This window comes from Dama dama, chromosome X (genome assembly GCF_033118175.1).
Source record: "Dama dama isolate Ldn47 chromosome X, ASM3311817v1, whole genome shotgun sequence".
Taxonomy (NCBI): domain Eukaryota; kingdom Metazoa; phylum Chordata; class Mammalia; order Artiodactyla; family Cervidae; genus Dama; species Dama dama.
Window position 1 is genome coordinate 61108810 of NC_083714.1, and position 18892 is coordinate 61127701.

Here is an 18892-nt window from a genome sequence, read left to right on the forward strand (position 1 = left end):
TGAGAAAAAGTGCAAAATAGAACAGGGGACAGTAAACTGTTGCTGTGGAGGACCGAACTGTAAATATTTCAGGCGTTGCAGGCCACATGGTCTCTGTCAAGATTACTCAACCTTGCTGTTGCAACATGAAAGTGGCTATAGACAGTGAGTAAACAAATGGGTGTAATTGCGTTCCAATAAAAGTTTATTTGCAGAAACAGGTGTTGGACTCGATGTGGTTTGCCCTTTGTCACAGCATGCTCTATTTGAGGAATTTAAGCAAAATTGTAGGACTTGAGCAGGTATTCTAACCTGACTCAGCAGCAGAAGTACCCAGGGTACTTTTCGAAAGTATACATGCCTGATTGCTTGCACCCTGACATTTTGATTTACTAACTGATATCCAGAATCTACTTTTTTGATATAAATATTCTGATATACAACACAAGCTGAGAGTCACTGCTGTGCTTAGTCGAGACTCTTTGAGACCCTGTGGACTGCTGCCTGCCAGTCTCCTCTGTCCATGGGGATTGTCCAGACAGAAATACTGGAGTGGGGTGCCATGCTCTTCTCCAGGGAGTCTTCCCAACCCAGGGATCGAACCCAGGTCTCCTGCATTGCAGGCAGATTCTTTACTGTCTGAGCCACAAGGGAAGCCCAAGAATACTGAAGTGGGTAGCTTATCCCTTTTTCAGGGGATCTTCCCGACCCAGGAATTGAACCAGAGTCTCCTGCATTGCAGATGGATTCTTTACCAGCTGAGATACCAGGGAAGCCCTCGAGAGTCACTAGAGTAAGCTATAGCATGGTAGGAGATGATGTTTTAAAATGTAGTCAAGGACCAGATGGTGAAAAAAGTAATATGTAGACCTTCAAAAACATACTGATTGATTTCAATAATTGAATCAAAATTACAGTTTTCAAGTACACAGAGGCAGTATAGTTTTGTGATTTTCTGATATTTCCTTTTTCTCTTTTCCTTTCATAATAACTTGCCTGATTTATCATACAATACATAAAAGCTTGTTTCAAATTAATGATATATTACTATTAATAATGAGACTGGATGAATTTTGAAATATTTTTAGTTCTTACTCCTGGACTAAATCCTATGAAAAATGTACATTGCATATACTGTGTTTTATATACAATTAGGTACATTTGTTTCAGTTTGTTTTCATGTTTTAGAGATTGCTCTTTTCTTTTTATTTGATCATTAGAAATCTTTTTTATTGAAGTATAATTGATTTATAATGTCATGCTAATTTCTACTGTACAGCAAACTGACTCAGTTATCCACATACATACATTCTTTATATTTTTCATTATGGTTTATCCCAGGAGATTGAGTATAGTTCCTTGTGCTATACAGTAGGAACTTGTTGTTTATCTGATTTTTTATTTAATTTGATTCTTAGAATATATAAAACATTTAAATGATTCCAAAGTCTTAACTATAGGAATTTCATCCTTTTTTCCTCCATCTTATCTTTGTCTTTAGGGAGCCTTTTTTTTTTTTAGGTAGCCATTTTGTTGCTTCTTGATTTGTTCATTCAGTGTTTTGTTTTTTTAAACTTAGTAAGCAGTGTTTTTTTTATTCTTTTAATAATTTATTTATTTGTTTGTTTTTGGTTGCTCTGGGTCTTCATTACTGTGTACAGGCATTCTCTAGTTAAGGTGAGCTGGGGCTCCCCTCTAGCTGTGGTACATGGGATTCCATTTTGGTGGCTTCTTTTGTTGCAGAGCACAGGCTCTAGGCATGTAGGCGTTAGTAGTTGCAGCACACAGGCTCAGAAGTTGTGGCATTCAGGCTTTGTTTCTCAGGGCATGTTGGATCTTCCCAGACCAGGGATTGAACCTGCATTGGTAGGTGGATTCCTATCTACTGTACCACCAGGGAAGTCCAACATTGTTTTGTAATCTGTGTCCTATAATTCCAGTATCAGGAGTTTTGTGTCTGTCTCTGTTGCCTCCTTCTTTTACTGTTTCTTCCTCATGTTGCTTAATTTCTTTGTGTGTCCTATTTACTTTCAACTTTGTGATGGACACCTGAACTATTATTTGTAGAAAGAGTCAGAAAACTAGAATGATATCTTCCTGCAGAGAGAACTTTCATTTGCTTCTTGCATGTACCTAGTGATACTCTTGGAGAAGGGAATGGCAGCCCACTCCAGTATTCTTGCCTGGAGAATCTCGTGGACAGAGGAGCCTGGTGGGCTACAGTCCATGGGGTCACAAAGAGTCGGACATGACTGAGCGACTAAGCATACAAGCATAGTGATGCTCTTTGCCACTAACCTAGTGCAAATTCTGTGCTTGAGATCCTTTACATGATTGGTGGACAGACTGCAAGCCTGTGAGAAGGCTAATTTATTTCTGGTGAACTCTTAGCTTGAAGGGGTAGCCCTTTGAGTTTCTAGTTTAAAGTGAATGTTAGTTTATGAGAGTTGCCACTTTTGGCAAACCCTTTGCTTTGACTTTAGTCACCTTAGCCCTTGGAGGTTGTTGAAATGCAGCTCAGGTTTTTTTTTCTTTTTTTCCCCACTGTGTATAACATACTCTGATTTATTCCATTTCATTCTGTTCTAATTTTTTAAAAATGCTGGTTGAAGTCCATTGAGTTGATTTCATGACCCCTTAGTGGAGAAGCAGCTCAGTTTTGTAGTTGACTCCTTTGGATTGGCAGATTCCCTTAGGCCAGGAGTGACTTTGAGTATTAGGTTTACCCCTCTGGGCTCTCATCTTCTAGATTTTGGCTTAACCTTACCATCGACTTTGGCATTCCCTTTATTAATGTTACCCCTGTATTACTTTTTTTAAACATAACTTTTTTATTTTGTAAATTGTATTTATTTATTTTATGTTTTGGCTCTACTGTGTGGCATATCAGCTTAGTTAGCTGATCAGGGAACTGTGCCCTATGCAGGGGAAGTGTGGAGTCTTAACCACTAGAGGGCCAGGGAAGTCCCATGTTTTGTAAATTTTAAAAATATAAAAGGAGAGAGAATGTATAGTATAATGAGCCCCTGTAGACCCAGCTCCGTCTTTATTCCCATCCAGTTTCATACTTTTCCCTGACCCAGTTAGTTTGAAGCAAATACCAAATGTTACACAATTTTACATAAATGTTTCATTCTTTATCTCTAAAAGATATGGGCACTTAAATTTTTTTTTCCTGTTTCTTCTTATTTTTCACAACTTTATTAAGATATAATTCAAATACAGTACAATTCACCAATTTAAAGTATACACTTCAGTGGCTTTTAGTATATATTCACTGAGCTGTGCATCCGTTACCATAATCTGTTTTAGAATATTTTTATTATTCCCAAAAGAAACCCCTTGCCCCTTAGCTATCACACTCCAGTTTCCCCATTCCCCAGACCTAGGCAAACACTCATCTACTTTATATCTATATAGATTTGCTTATTCTGGAAATTTATAAAGATGAACTCATGATAATATATGGGTTTTTGTGACTAGCTTCTTTCACTTAGTGTAATGTTTTCAAGGTTCATCTATGGGTATGCAATGTGTAAGGATTCCATTTTCTTCACACCTTCCTCAAGATTTGTTATTGTCTGGGTTTTTTTTTTTATTCTAGCCATCCTAGAAGCTGTGAAGTAGTATTTCATTGGGGTTTTAATTTGCATTTCGCTGATAGCTATTGATGTGCTTTTTGCTAGCTATTGATGTGCATCTTTTCATGTGCTTATTGCCCATTTGTATATTTCCTTTGGAGAAATGTCTATTTATACCCTTGCCCGTTCTTAAATTAGGTTATTTGTCTAAATGGCTTGTAAGACTGATTTCTATAGTCTAAATTCCAGTTGATTATCATATGATTTGCAAATCATATGTGTGTGTGTGTGTGTGTGTATATATATATATATATATATATATAATCTGCAAAAGTTCTCTCCTATTCTGTGGGTTGTCTTTTCATTTTTTGGTATCTTTTGAAGGACAGAAGTTTTAAATTTTGATGAATTCTTAATTTATTAATTTTTTAGTTTATCACATGTATTTTTTTTTAATGCCTCCTCTTTTCCTTCTTCCTTCAGCCCCTGGCAATGACCAGTCTACTCTCTCTGCTTCTATGAGTTTGATTATTTGAGATTCGTAAGTGGTATCTTATAGTATTTGTCCTTCTGTGTTTGATTTATTTCACCTAGCATAATTTCCTTCAAATTTGGTCTCCCAGTAAATTGTGGAGAATAGGGATATTGGTTTTTCCTCATGATGTCTTTGTCTGGTTTTGGTTTCAGGTTAATTCTGGCCTCAAAGAATAAGTTAGGATATTTTCTCTCTTCTAACTTTGGAAAAGTTTGTGAAGGATTGACATTAATTCTTCTTTAAATATTTGGCAAATTCTACCCATGAAGCCATCTGGTCATGGGCATTTTTATTCGGAAGGTTTTTTTAAATTAATTTATGTTTTAATTGGAGAATGATTACTTTACAACATTGTGGTGTTTTTTGCCATACATGGACATGAATCAGCCACGGGTGCATGTATGTGTCCCCTACTAGTCAACCTCTTTTCTTATCGTAGGTCTATACATATATTCTATTTTTTTTGAGTCACTTTCAACATTTACTTTTCTAGAATTTGTCCATTTTATATCATTTATCTAATTTATTGATAATAACTTTTATTTTTTTAATTAATACTTTCTTTTCTTTTTCATTTTGGCTTATTACAAGATATTGAATATAGTTTTCTGTGCTATACAATAGGATCTTGTTGTTTTGATAATACTTATTTCAATAAAGTTGGTAATGTTTTCCCCCTTTCATTCCTGATTTTAGTAATTTGAATCTTTTCTTTTATTTCCTTATTTAGTCTAGCCAAAAGTTTGTCAGTATTGTTGATCTTCTCAAAGAACAAACTTTTGGTGTCATTGATTTTTCTCTACTTAAAAAAACTAAAAGCTTTAAAAATTGTGGTTAAATACATGATATAAAACTTAACCATTTTTAAGTATATAGTTCACTGGCATTAAAACTCTTCATCTTGTAAAACTGTAACTATGTACTTATTAAACAATAACTCCCTATTCCCTCCGCCTTCCTCACATCAGCCTTTGTAACGTTCATTCTACTTTCAGTCTCTGTGAGTTTGACTGTTCCAGGTAGCTCATATAAGTGGAATCATATGTTTGCTTGCTTCACTTAGTATAATGTCCTCAAGGTTCATCCATGTTATAGCAGTGTTTTGAAATATCCTTTTTAAAGGCTGAATAATATTCCATTGTGTGTACACACCACATTTTGTTTGTCTGTTCATTCTTTGATGAACATTTATCTTGCTTCCAGTTTTGGCTATTGTAAATAATGCTGCTATGAACATGCATGTAAAGTTCTCTCTTCAAGTTCTTATTTTCAATTCCTTTGAATATATATACAGAAGTGGAATTATTGAATCATATGATAATTGTTTTTTTACTTTGTTGAGGAAACCGCATTCTATTTTCATATGAATTTTACATTCATATCATCAGTGCAGAATAATTCCAATTTCTCCATATCCTCACCAGTACTTATTATTTCCTAGTTTTTTTCATAATAACTATCTTTTTAAAAATTTAAACTTATTTTCTATTGGGGTAACAATATTGTGATAGTTTCAGGTGAACAGTGAAGAGATTAAGCTATACATATACATGTATCCATTCTCCCCCAAACTCCCCTCCCATCCAGGCTGCCACATAATATTGAGCAGAGTTCCATGTGCTATATATATAGTAGGTCCTTGTCAGTTATCCATTTTAAAAATAGCAATCATAATATCCCATCTTAATGTGTGTGAAGTGACATCTTATTGTGGTTTTGGTTCATATTTCCATAATGCAGAGCATCTCTTTATATGTTCATTGGTCATTTGTTTATCTTCTTTGGAGAAATATCTACAAGTCCTTTGCTGTTATTTTAATTGGGTTATTTGATTTTTTTTGTTTTTGAGTTGTAGGAATACTTTATATAAGAAGTCTGGATATTAATTATTTACAGATATGTGATTTGCAAATATTTCCCCCCATTTTGTAGGTTGCCTTTTCATTTTGCTTGATAGCATCCTTTGATGCATAGAAGTTTTAAGCATGATATAATGCCATTTGGATATGTATATATGGATATAGATATAGTCTGTTTTGGCTTATGCTTTTGGTGTCATACCTAAGAAATCATAAAATCCAGTGTCATAAATCTTTCCTGCTATGGATTTTTCTAATCCATAGAAAATTCTATGGATATAGGAATCCATATAGTTTTTAGTCTTACGTTTAGATGTTTAGTCCATTTTCTTCCCTTCTTTCAGTTAATTTTTGTATATGGTGTAAAGGATCCAACTTCATTCTTTTGCGTGTTGAGATGCAGTTTTCCCAATACCATTTGTTAAAGAGACTGTTCTTTCCCCCAGTGAATGGCCTTGACACCTTTGTCAAAGATCATTTGGCTATATCCATGATGGTTTATTTCTGAGCTCTCTGTTCATTTACACTGGTCTATATGTCTGTCTTCATGCCAGTAACACATTATTTTAATTTGAAACTTTGTAGTAAGTTTTGAATCAGGAAGTGTGATATTCTCTCTCTTTATATACTTGTTATTTCTATTATTTCTGCTCTGATCTTTATTATTTCTTTCTTTCTTGCTCTGGATTTAGTTTGCTCTCCTGTTCCTGGTTTCTTGGCAATAAATTAGATTATCAATTTGAGATCTTCATTTTTAATGTAAATATTTACAGCCCTGATTCATCTGCCACGCTCACTAGGAAGGACCAATGGCTTACATTGCTGTTCTTATGGAATTTTAGTAGATCTTGTTGAATAAATATTTTTATATTTTTTGTATGTCATTAGGATAATTTCCAGAGACTTTAAATCCTGGGTTTATAAAAACAGTCTTTGCCAACTTTGCCTGTTTTGCTGGTGAGTAGTTCCACAGAATTCCTCGTGATCCCATCCTGAAAGTGGAACTCCATGCGGACACTTACTATAGAACAGCCACCTTCCATTTCTTGAATATCTTTCCAGATGTGTATTGTTTATTTCTGTGTAAATGATCTTTTTCAACACTATACATTATACATACTTTTCTGTCTCTTGATTTTTTTTTTACTTAGTATCTTGGCTTTTGTTTTGCCTGTGTGTGTGTGTGCTCAGTTGCTCAGTTGTATCCAATTCTGCAACCCCATAGACTGTAGCCTTCCAGGCTTCTCTATCCATGGGATTCTCCAGGCAAGAATACTGGAGTGGGTTGCCATTCCCTTCTCCAGGGGATCTTTCCGACCCAGGGATTAAACCTGCATCTCCTGCTTTGGTAGACAGATTCTTGACCACAGAGCCACAAAGGGAATCCCTTTTGTTTCATATTTGTACATAAAGGACTGCCTCATTCTTTTTGTTGTCTCTGTAGTATTTCATTGTATGGATGTAGTACAAGTTAAGCATATAACTTATCAATTGAGTTTTTTAGTTATTGCCAATCATTATTAAATTATACTCTAATGAATATGTTTGAACTATATACATTATTTCATACATGTGCAAGTGTGTCTGTTGGATAAAATTGCTCCACATGGAATTGATTTCAAAGGGTATATCTTTGTAATTTTGTTAGGTATCGTCAAATTGCTTTCAGTAGAAGTTATACCAACTTACATTACTGCTAACAGTGAATGGGAGTCCAGTTGCATCTAGTTCTTACTTGGAATACTACGTGATGAATCACAGAATAGAATTAATTTTCTTTAAGTTAGTTCTTTTTTCTTCCCAGACTGTGTGTGTGTATACATCTTAATTATAAGATTCAGTCTCTAAAATGATAAACGCTATCAACTTAGACATAGGTAAGCAAACTTATTTTGGAGTTTCAGGAATTAATATATTCCTTTAAATCAGAAGTGTTTTAAAAATATTTTAGGAAGGTTGATTCTTTTTTTTTAATATTAGAATATAATTGCTTTACAGTGTTGTTAGTTTCTTCTGTACAACAAAGTGAAATCAGCTATGTGTATACATATATCCCCTCCCTCTTTAGCTCCCCCACGGCCATCCCCCAACCCCCATCCTGTTACCCTAGGTCATCACAGAGCACTGAGTTGAGCTCCCTGTGCTATACAGCAGGAAGGTTGATCCTTGAAAGTTTAATTCTAACAGCATTGTGCACATTTGGCAAAATGTGTAATTAACATTTCGTAATTAACGTTTCTGTATGATTCTGAAAATACTGGGATTTAATGTCAATCTTTCTCTTAAAAGAATACCTTTTGAGCCTTGTCACCAACTTACTTCTCATTATCTAATGATTGTACCTTTGAGGTGATGAAAATAACCTCTGATACTATGTTGTTGCTGCTGCTGCTGCTAAGTCACTTCAGTCGTGTCCGACTCTGTGCGACCCCACAGATGGCTGCCCACCAAGCTCCCCCGTCCCTGGGATTCTCCAGGCAAGAATACTGGAGTGGGTTGCCATTTCCTTCTCCAGTGTGTGAAAGTGAAACGTGAAAGTGAAGTCGCTTAGCCGTGTCCGACTCTTAGCGACCCCACGGACCGCAGCCTGCCAGGCTCAGCCTACCAGGCTCCTCCGTCCATGGGATTTTCCAGGCAAGAGTACTGGAGTAGGGTGTCATTGCCTTCTCCGTGATACTGTGTTAGTGTGATTTAATTCTGACAGTTTTACTTTGCTGAATTATCACATTGTAAATATTTAGAATTGGCCATATTTTTAGAGATAATTTAGTAAACTTAATTTGGCCAATCATTTCTCAGTATCAGAAGAGCTCAAGTTACTCCATGAGTCTGGGCATTTGTCAAGCTTATGTTTCAGGAAATTCTAAAGCTCTTGGTTTTCTTATCAGTTAGTTACCTTTGAATTAATAATTAGATATATCTTTGTTTATTCATTCAACAAATATTAGGTGTCCGCTATGCTTTTGACGGGCTTAATCTGCCTACAATGCAGGAGACCCCGGTTTGATGGGTCAGGAAGATCCCCTGGAGAAGGAATAGGCTACCCACCCCAGTATTCTTGGGCTTCCCTGGTGACTCAGATGGTAAAGAATCTGCCTGCAATGTGGGAGACCTGGGTTCAATCCTTGGGTTGGGAAGATCCCCTGGAGGAGGGCATGGCACCCCACTCCAGTATTCTTGCCTGGAGAATCACCACGGACAGAGGAGCCTGGCAGGCTACAGTCCATGGTGTCACAAAGAGACAGACAGGACTGAATGACTAAGCACAGCACAGAACAGCATGCTTTTGACACTAGGAATACAGTGCTTAAAAAGATAGCTACCATCTCTGTCCAAATGGAGTTTATTCTAATGAGAACAAGCAATAAACAAGTAATGAAATAAGTAGATGTGATAATTTTAAACTTTGAGAAATGCCATGAAAGGCATAAACACGGTTGTGTGAGAGTGTGTGACTGGAGTTGTCAGGGATGAGTGTTCAAAGAGGGCCTGTTTGAAGAGGTGGCAATTGATCTGAGATTTCTTCTAAAAGATGAGAATAAGCCAACCTAAAAATAGCTAGAAGAAGAGCATTCTAGGCAATGGGGACAGTACTTAAGGGATTCAAGGGGAAAAAGGAAGCCCAGTGTGACTTAGATTAAGGAACAAGAGGAAGCAACAGTTAGAACTGGACATGGAACAACAGACTGGTTCCAAATAGGAAAAGGAGTACTTCAAAGCTGTATATTGTCACCCTGCTTATTTAACTTATATGCAGAGTACATCATGAGAAACGCTGGGCTGGAGGAAGCACAAGCTGGAATCAGGATTGCCAGGAGAAATATCAATAACCTCAGATATGCAGATGACACCGCCCTTATGGCAGAAAGTAAAGAAGAACTAAAGAGCCTCTTGATGAAAGTGAAAGAGGAGAGTGAACAAGTTGGCTTAAAGCTCAACATTCAGAAAACTAAGATCATGGCATCCGGTCCCATCACTTCATGGCAAATAGATGGGGAAACAGTGGCTGACTATATTTTTGGGCTCCAAAATCACTGCAGATGGTGATTGCAGCCTTGAAATTAAAAGATGCTTACTCCTTGGAAGGAAAGTTTTCAGCAACCTAGATGGCATATTAAAAAGCAGAGACATTGCTTTGTCAAAAAAGGTCCATCTAGACAAGGCTATGGTTTTTCCAGTAGTCATGTATGGATGTGAGAGTTGGACTATAAAGAAAGCTGAGTGGTGAAAAATTGATGCTTTTGAGCTGTGGTGTTGGAGAAGACTCTTGAGAGTCCCTTGGACTGCAAGGAGATCCAGCTAGTCCATCCTAAAGGAGATCAGTCCTGGGTGTTCGTTGGAAGGACTGATGTTGAAGCTGAAACTCCAATACTTTGGCCACCTGATGCAAAGAGCTGACTCATTTGAAAAGACCCTGATGCTGGGGAAGATTGAGGGCAGGAGGAGAAGGGGAAGACAGAGAATGAGATGGTTGGATGGCATCACTGACTCAATGGACATGGGTTTGGGTAGACTCTGGGTGTTGGTGATGGACAGGGAGGCCTGGCGTGCTGCAGTTCATGGGGTCGCAAAGAGTCAGACACAACTGAGCAACTGAACTGACTGACTGATAGAACAGGATAGGTTATTTTGTTTTTGCGGGGAGGGCAGGTTAAGAATCAAGAATCAGTCAGTTAAGTAGGACCTACTCAAGTTTGAGATGCCTGTTCAATATCCAAGAAGTGTAAGTAGGCACCTTGAAACAGGGACCTTTAGAGCTCAAGAGAGGTGTTGGAATGTGAGAAATAAGTATGAAATTCATCAGCATGGACTATACTTCATCAGTTCCAAAACTACATTTTTTTTTCTTTTTAACTTTTCAGAGATCAGGGTGCATCTTGTGATTGATGTCAGCCAGGCAGCAATCATGATAGAGTTGTCATTTGCTGTTTTAAGTGTGTACTGGCAGATTGCCAGAATCAGACCTTGCAGATGAGATGTCAGCAGCGTGGTGGAGAATTGGAGATGATATTAGAGCACTGTTTTAAGCCCTTAAAATCAAATGACTCAGAGGAAGAAGGTAGGGAAGAGGTGAACCATACATGTTATGGAGATTTCCTTGAGGCAAGGGCCAAAAGTAGGTTAGCTTTTTGCAGTTGAGACCCAAGCACTGTAGCTTTCTGTTCCTTTAAGAAATGCTGCATAATCCACACTCTGGCAGAGAATGATACTGTGTGAAGAAAAACATAGATGTCTACAACCCTGAAGTAGAAAAGTAATTCAGAAGAGTTAAGACTTTGAATGTGAAGTTTTAGGAATAACTTTCACCACTGAATTTTTTTTGCATTTACCATTCCATCTTGATAAAAATGATGTATGTTCAAAATCTGCCTACATCTAAAACTCACTCATTGTAAAATATAAACTTCTAATTGTGTTATACATAGTTTGATCGGCAGAGTTTTTTCTCAGTGATTCATAAAAAAGCCATTGAATTGCTGGCTTTTCAATGAAGTACTGTAGGTGATAGTTAAAGCCAGGGAATAACTAGCTAGCTCACCTAGCTCTTGAGTTTACATAAAGAATTACAATTTCAGAAATCTACTGTGTACACAGACTGCCTCACCAGACTTCATCCTCATCCTTCAAATCTCAATTCAGATAATCATATTCCTCAGGAAAAACCTTCTATAACACCTTCCATCTCCACCTGTGACTGAGTCCAGAATTTTTTAAAATGAGGCCATAGATTTAAAAAATGGTGCTCACTTTATCTACTGCAATTTTATCTTCTTTCTGTTTGTGCTTCTAGGGAAAAATATGAAAGGTTATAGTGGGTGTTTATTCAAAAGGATTCCAAGAATGTTGGTAGGAATAGAACATAGCAAATGAATCAGACAGTGAAGAGCCATCTTAATTTTCTGGTAATTTCTGCTAACCAAATATTTTCATCCCCATTTCTCTCCATTTCCTTTTTTGTTTGTTTTTTGTTTTTAAAGGAATGCCCAGAAGAAAGGAAAGTAAACATGAGCTCTATACGGGTAAGGAAATTTATTTTCATCATGTGCAGGGATAAAGCTTCATTTCATCAAAAGAATTTATACCTTTACTTTTCCCCAAATCCCAAGTCTGCTGCCTAGGCAAATTCAAAGTAAAGTATTTGCTTTCTGAATTAATTCTGGTGACTTTTATGTGACTTCATTGGCACATACTATCTACATAGATAAAACTATTCATAGTTTGACTCTTGCTGTTGTGTCTGTGCATTATCTTATTTTATAATACACTTGCATGTAGTCAAAGTGTGACTGTAACAAAACCAAACACAGTTGTCTCAGTATAGAAACTCTGCTGTGTACATATTTAATATAGACAGTAATGTAATAGTGTCTGTTCCTGTGCTGTGTACTTTAGATGTTAAATTCCTAGAGTGTAGGAATGATGACCCATTTCCATTTATTTCACAGTACCTGTTCAGCTGAACAGCTAAATTTTTTTGTCAATATAATAAAAGGAATATTTAGCCCTTAAACTTTGGGTATGCTCTAGTTTGAATGTGCTTTAGTGACTCAGTTTTAGTCAAGAACATGACTACTCGAGCTTACTCTTGGTATGCACATCCAGGATGCTGGGAACTTTTTCTAGGCAAAGAAGAGGAGGTAGAGAATAAGCAAACTAAATACCTGATAAGTAATTTTGCCTTTTTTGTGCCTGCAGGGGAAGAAATGGAACTGGTATTTGGACTATTTATTTTCAGAGGGGTTACACGGCTTGAAACACTTCATAAGAAGTAGTATTCATCGTTCTTCTGTCCCCTGAGCAGAGAGCATAAACCACCTGATCAGCATTCTTTTTTTTTTTATGTTTCATGTCACGGATGTTTTAGCATGATATTTTTAAAAGGTTGCTGTTAGCAATCATATAATGGAACAGACATGGGGTTGGGGTCAAGCCAACCTAGGTTTGAATCTCATATCTGCCACTCACTAGTTTTGGGACTGTGTTCTGAGTTTTTTTGTTGTGCCTTAAAATATTAGCAATCATTTATTATTAATATTTCTATTTCTAGGAGGCAGGAATTTGGGGAGAGCTTCAACTGGGTGGTTCTGCCTCAGGGTCTCTCCCAAACTTGTAGTCAGGTGGATGGGGGGCTAGAACTCTGGAGGCTGGCTGAGTTAATCTCCCCCTCTTCTTAGAGTCTCAAGGCTTCTTCATGTGGTCTTTCCATGTAGCTCACTTGGGCTTCCTTACAGCATGGCGGCCTCAGGACAACTGGATGCTTCTGTGGTGGCTTGGGGCTCCAGGCAGGCAGATGTCTCAGGGACAAAAAACATCACCTTTTCTGATGCAGCTTTGGAGGTCATGCACTCTTAATTCCTTCATACTCTCTTGGTCACAAGCAAATCACACACTTCCCCAAGTTCAAGGGGAGGGGTATTAGACTCCACTTCATGATGGGAAATGGCAGAGTTCTTGAGTAGAGTTGGCAAATTATGACCCTTGGATGAAATCAGGCTCCTGGGCATTTATGTCTTGTAAATGGCTTTGCCATTATGTGAAAGCTGAGTGTTTGGGACAGGTACTGTGTGGTCTGCAAAGCCAAAAATATTTACTGTACAACTCTTTATAGAAAAGTTTCATGACCCCTATTCTAGAAGACCATGTTGGATGAGTGATACTGTTTTAGCCACCTTTGTAATATGCCATTGGCTTCAGGCAGGTTACAAGCCTCTGAATTTTACTGGGGTCTCCAAACCTGGCACCGGATTAGATAACTGAGACATCTGGTTGCTGTGCAGATGGCATCATTGGACCACGTGTGTACAAGTGTAGCTTCAGAGTTTCTCAGGCCTTTTGCACAGGAGCAGAGGTACACCCGGCTTACTAGCTGCTCATTCTTTGCTGTGGCTGCCATCAGCTTTTGTAAAACTGAAAACAGGGTAAATATAGACTTTGACTTTTCATGTAGCAAAACTGTTTGCAGGAGTTAACTGCTTTACAAAGTTGGCAACCACTTTTAGAATCCCCAACTGCTAGTTTAGGAGGAGAGTGGGCATTGCTTATGCACTTCTTGTAAAAATGAAAATCCATTAACTTTTATGATTCATGTACGCTCTCTGACAGCATTGGGTCAAAGGGGCTTTTTTTCCTTCCTCCACCTGATCAACATTAAATGAATGTTGACAGAAGCAAACTGAGCATATGGGACTAAACTTCCTTGTTGCTGAAGAGATCAAGAGGCTCAACTTGAGTTTCCATACTCATTTCACCGACAGACTGCTACCTTCAGGGAGTGCTTAGACTGGCTTTCTACCCATGGCTCAGGAGAGCCTCAGTGTGGCTGACTTTATTTTCAGGATCTAGGTTCTTTAGCCCACCAGTGAAAAATGACTTCATCATCAGTCTCTGCCTTCCACCAAATTATGCATAAAGAGATACATCCATTATGTGGTGGGATTTTTCACATTTTTGTGAACTATGATTTGCATTTTTATGGAAAAGAGCAGATGATAATATACAGTGGCATTTAAGCCAGACATATTTATGCAAAATACTCAGCTGCCTCTGAAACCTCTGTGAATGTTGCCCTTTTACTGATTTTGGACAACCATACCAACACCAAGTTAACAGGATATATGTCTAACTCTAAAAGCTGGCTTTAGGTAGTTGGTAGATTCTTGGGCCTTCACTGGTAGTAGCAATTTGATGAGAGAAGGAAAGGGAGAGAACTGTGGGATAATCCACATTCCTGGAGTTTTACCAGTTTGATTTCACGAGACTGCTCTATTTTGTGCATGTACATGTATGCGTATGTATATATCCCATTTTTAAATGTTTAGGTTCAAATAAATTAACTGTAACTTATTTTCAGGAATAATTCTGAAGCATTTTAAAATTTTTATAATAGCTAGAATATCTTGCTGAAAATTTACCACAGAATTTTGCTTCAGTGCTACAGAAAAATTCTCCGCCTTTTAATAAAATTTGTATCATTTGAGAGAAATCAAGCTGAATTTACTTTTGTATTTAAGGGCACATTGCAGTTCTTTTTTTCCTGTAAAGCAAAGCAGAACCCTGAACTATATTATTGGAAGGTGTTCAGACTAGAATCCTATTTATTCATTCGTTTTTTATTTTAGACATATTTACTGAGCTTACCATGTGCTGTGAATTCTTCTGTGTGCTGGTTATGTAGTACATGTTTTTGTGGAATTTACTTCTCTGTTGGAGAAGACAGGTAATACAGGTTGTAAATAGATGTATAATATCAGATGATGTAAAGAAAAAGCAAAGAATAGGGACAGAAACAAACTGAGTGTATGGGACTAAATTCTTTCCTCATTGGTAGAGGCCCGGTGGCTCATTGAGTTTCCATATTCGCTTCAGCAACAGACTGCCATCTTCAGGGAGTACTTAAAATTGTCTTCTATCCATGGCTCAGGAGAGCTTCAATGTGGCTAACTTTGATTTGCAGGATCTGGGTTCTTTAGCCCACAAGTGAAAGATGACTTCATCATCAGACTCTGCCTTCCACCAAATTATGCATAAAGAGATATACCTGTTTAAGAGGGTTGCAGTGTAAGATGCTTAAGGAAGGCCTGTTTGAAGAGGTGACATATGCAGAGGCCCTAATGAAATAAGTGTATGAACCATGTAAATATTGGGGAAAAGAGCATTCTAGGAAGAGATAAAGGCAAGTAAAAAGGTTTGAAAATGTTAACTTACTTGGCATGTTTGAGGAATAGCAGAGGCTACTAGGGTTACAACCTAGTGATTAAAGGAATGATAAGAAATGAAACAGAAGAAGGCCAGAGAGTAGTTCATGACAATCCTTGTAGCCGGGTATGGATATGTAATGGGAAGCTATCAGAAGGATGGAGAGCCGAGGAGTGGCATAATTTGACATTGTGGATAACAAATTTACTATGTGGATCACAGCAAACTGGAAAATTCTTCAAGAGATGGGAATACCAGACCACCTTACTTGCCTCCTGAGAATGCAGGTCAAGAAGAAGCAACAGTTAGAACTGGACATGGAACAGCAGACTAGTTCCAAATTGGGAAAGGAGTACATCAAGGCTGTATATTGTCAGCCTGTTTATTTAACTTAAATGCAGAGTACATCATGCACAATGCCAGGCTGGATGAAGCACAAGCTAGAATCAAGATTTCTGGGAGAAATAGCAATAACCTCAGATATGCAGATGACACCACCCTTACGGCAGAGAGCTAAGAGGAACTAAAGAGCATCTTGAAAGTGAAAGAGGAGAGTGAAAAAGCTGGCTTAAAAGTTGACATTCAAAAAACAAAGATCATGGTATCCAGTCCCATCACTTCATGGCAAATAGATGGGGAAACAATTGAAACAGTGACAGACTTTATTTTCTTAGGCTCTCGAATCACTGCAGATGGTCACTACAGCCATAAAATTCAAAGACACCTGCTCCTTGGAAGAAAAGCTACAACTAACCTAGACAGCATATTACAAAGCAGAGACATTACTTTGCCAACAAAGGTCCATCTAGTCAAGGCTATGGTTTTTCCAGTAGTCATATATGGATGTGAGAGGTGGACTATAAAGAAAGCTGAGTGCCAAAGAATTGATGCTTTTGAACATCAATTCAAAAAGAGAGAAAAGTCTTGAGAGTCCCTTGGACTGCAAGGAGATCAAACCAGTCCATCCTAAAGGAAATCCATCCTGAATATTCATTGGAAGGACTGATGTTGAAGCTGAAGCTCCAATACTTTGGCCACCTGATTCGAAGAACTGACTCATTTGAGAAGATCCTGATGTTGGGAAAGAGTGAAGGCAGGAGGAGAAGGGGACGACAGAGGATGAGATGGTTGGATGACATCACCAACTCAATGGACGTGAGTTTGAGCAAGCTCCCGGACTTGGTGATGGACACGGAAGCCTGGCGTGCTGTGGTCCATGAAGTCACAAAGAATGGGACATGACTGAGCGACTGAACTGAACTATAGAGCTGGAGTGTGGAGTTTATTTTTGTTGTTGTTGTTTTTTCATTTTATTTTATTTTATGTTTTTTGTTACAAGGGCTGGTTTTATTTTTTTTCCATTTATTTTTATTAGTTGGAGGCTAATTACTTTACAATATTGTAGTGGTTTTTGCCATAGATTGGCATGAATCAGTCATGAATTTACATGTGTTCCCCATCCCGATCCCCCCTCCTGCCTCCCTCTCCATCCCATCCCTCTAGGTCTTCCCAGTGCACCAACCCTGAGCACTTGTCTCATGCATCCAACCTGGGCTGGTGATCTGTTTCGCCCTTGATAGTATAGTTGTTTCAATGCTATTCTCTCAGAACATCCCACCCTCGCCTTCTCCCACAGAGTCTAAAAGTCTGTTGTGTACATCTGTGTCTCTTTTTCTGTCTTGCATATAGGGTTATCGTTACCATCTTTCTAAATTCCATATATATGCGTTAGTATACTGTATTGGTGTTTATCTTTCTGGCTTACTTCACTCTGTATAATAGGCTCCAGTTTCATCCATCTCATTAGAACTGATTCAAATGAATTCTTTTTAATGGCTGAGTAATATTCCATAGTGTATATGTACCACAGCTTTCTTATCCATTCGTCTGCTGATGGGCATCTATGTTGCTTCCATGTCCTGGCTATTATAAACAGTGCTGCAATGAACATTGGGGTACACATCTCTCTTTCGGATCAGGTTTCGTCGGCATGTCTGCCCAGGAGTGGGATTGCTGGGTCATATGGCAGTTTTTTAAGGAATCTCCACACTGTTCTCCATAGTGGCTATACTAGTTTGCATTCCCACCAACAGTGTAAGAGGGTTCCCTTTTCTCCACACCCTCTCCAGCATTTATTACTTGTAGACTTTTGGATAGCAGCCATTCTGACTGGCGTGTAATGGTACCTCATTGAGGGTTTGATTTGCATTTCTCTTGATAATGAGTGATGTTGAGCATCTTTTCATGTGTTTGTTAGCCATCTGTATGTCTTCTTTGGAGAAATGTCTGTTTAGTTCTTTGGCCCATTTTTTGATTGGGTCATTTATTTTTCTGGAATTGAGCTGCAGGAGTTGCTTGTATATTTTTGAGATTAATCCTTTGTTTCTTTGTTTGCTCTTATTTTCTCCCATTCTGAGGGCTGTCTTTTCACCTTGCTTATAGTTTCCTTTGTAGTGCAAAAGCTTTTAAGTTTAATTATGTCCCATTTGTTTATTTTTGCTTTTATTTCCAATATTCTGGGAGGTGGGTCATAGAGGATCTTGCTGTGATTTATGTCGGAGAGTGTTTTGCCTATGTTCTCCTCTAGAAGTTTTGGAGTGTGGAGTTTAGATTGAAGAGGATTAAGGGTGAAAGCAGAGCAGTTAGGTTATTACAGTTTTCCAGGCAAGAGTCTTAGACTAGTGTGGTAGATGATGGGGGATGTGGGGTGGGTGGGTGGGTAGTCAGATACTGGATTCAAGCTATATTTTAACGGTGAAGAAGATAGGCTCTGCTGATAGCTTGTATATGAAGTGGGGGAGGGGAGTAAAGGATGACACCTAGTTTTTTGATTGAGCAATTGTGTGAATGCTAGAATGGAGAGATGAAGAACAGATTTGAAGGAGTGTGGAGTCATGAGGGTGTTTTTGGTCATGTTAGTTTGGAGATGCTAAACAGGCAGTTGGATATCCATGTTTAGAATTCAGGGTACATTTTGGTTCTGACAGAAGTGATTTGGGAGTCTTTATTGCATGGCCATGATATTGGATGAGATCACTTAGTACAGGTTGCAAAGAGAAAATGGCAAAGGACTGAAACCTGGAGCATGTCAATATTAAGAAGTAGAGAAGAGGAGGAACCAGCAAGAGACTGAGAAGTACTCACTAGTGAGCTAGAAGAAAAGTTAGGAGACTGATGTGCTGGAAGCCAAGTAAAGAAAATGTTTCAAAAAGGAGAGGGTATTTAATGGTATGGAATGTTGC

The 18892-nt window shown here is 38.0% G+C and overlaps 1 protein-coding gene across 4 annotated transcripts in view; it reads left to right on the top strand.

The window, feature by feature from the left end:
- Nucleotides 1-17124, top strand: part of CENPI (centromere protein I) — a 57066-nt gene extending 39942 nt beyond the window's left edge. For 2 of the 4 annotated variants that reach the window (XM_061137281.1, XM_061137283.1), the window contains 2 exons: nucleotides 11933-11974; nucleotides 12651-17124. In XM_061137281.1, the coding sequence (XP_060993264.1) occupies nucleotides 11933-11974; nucleotides 12651-12752 (144 nt within the window). In that variant the 3' untranslated portion in view covers nucleotides 12753-17124. Of the gene's footprint in view, nucleotides 1-674; nucleotides 778-4043; nucleotides 4102-11932; nucleotides 11975-12650 lie in introns of those variants that run through there. The other 2 variants (XM_061137284.1, XM_061137282.1) reach the window with 2 other exon arrangements.
- Nucleotides 17125-18892: the final 1768 nt, after the last annotated feature.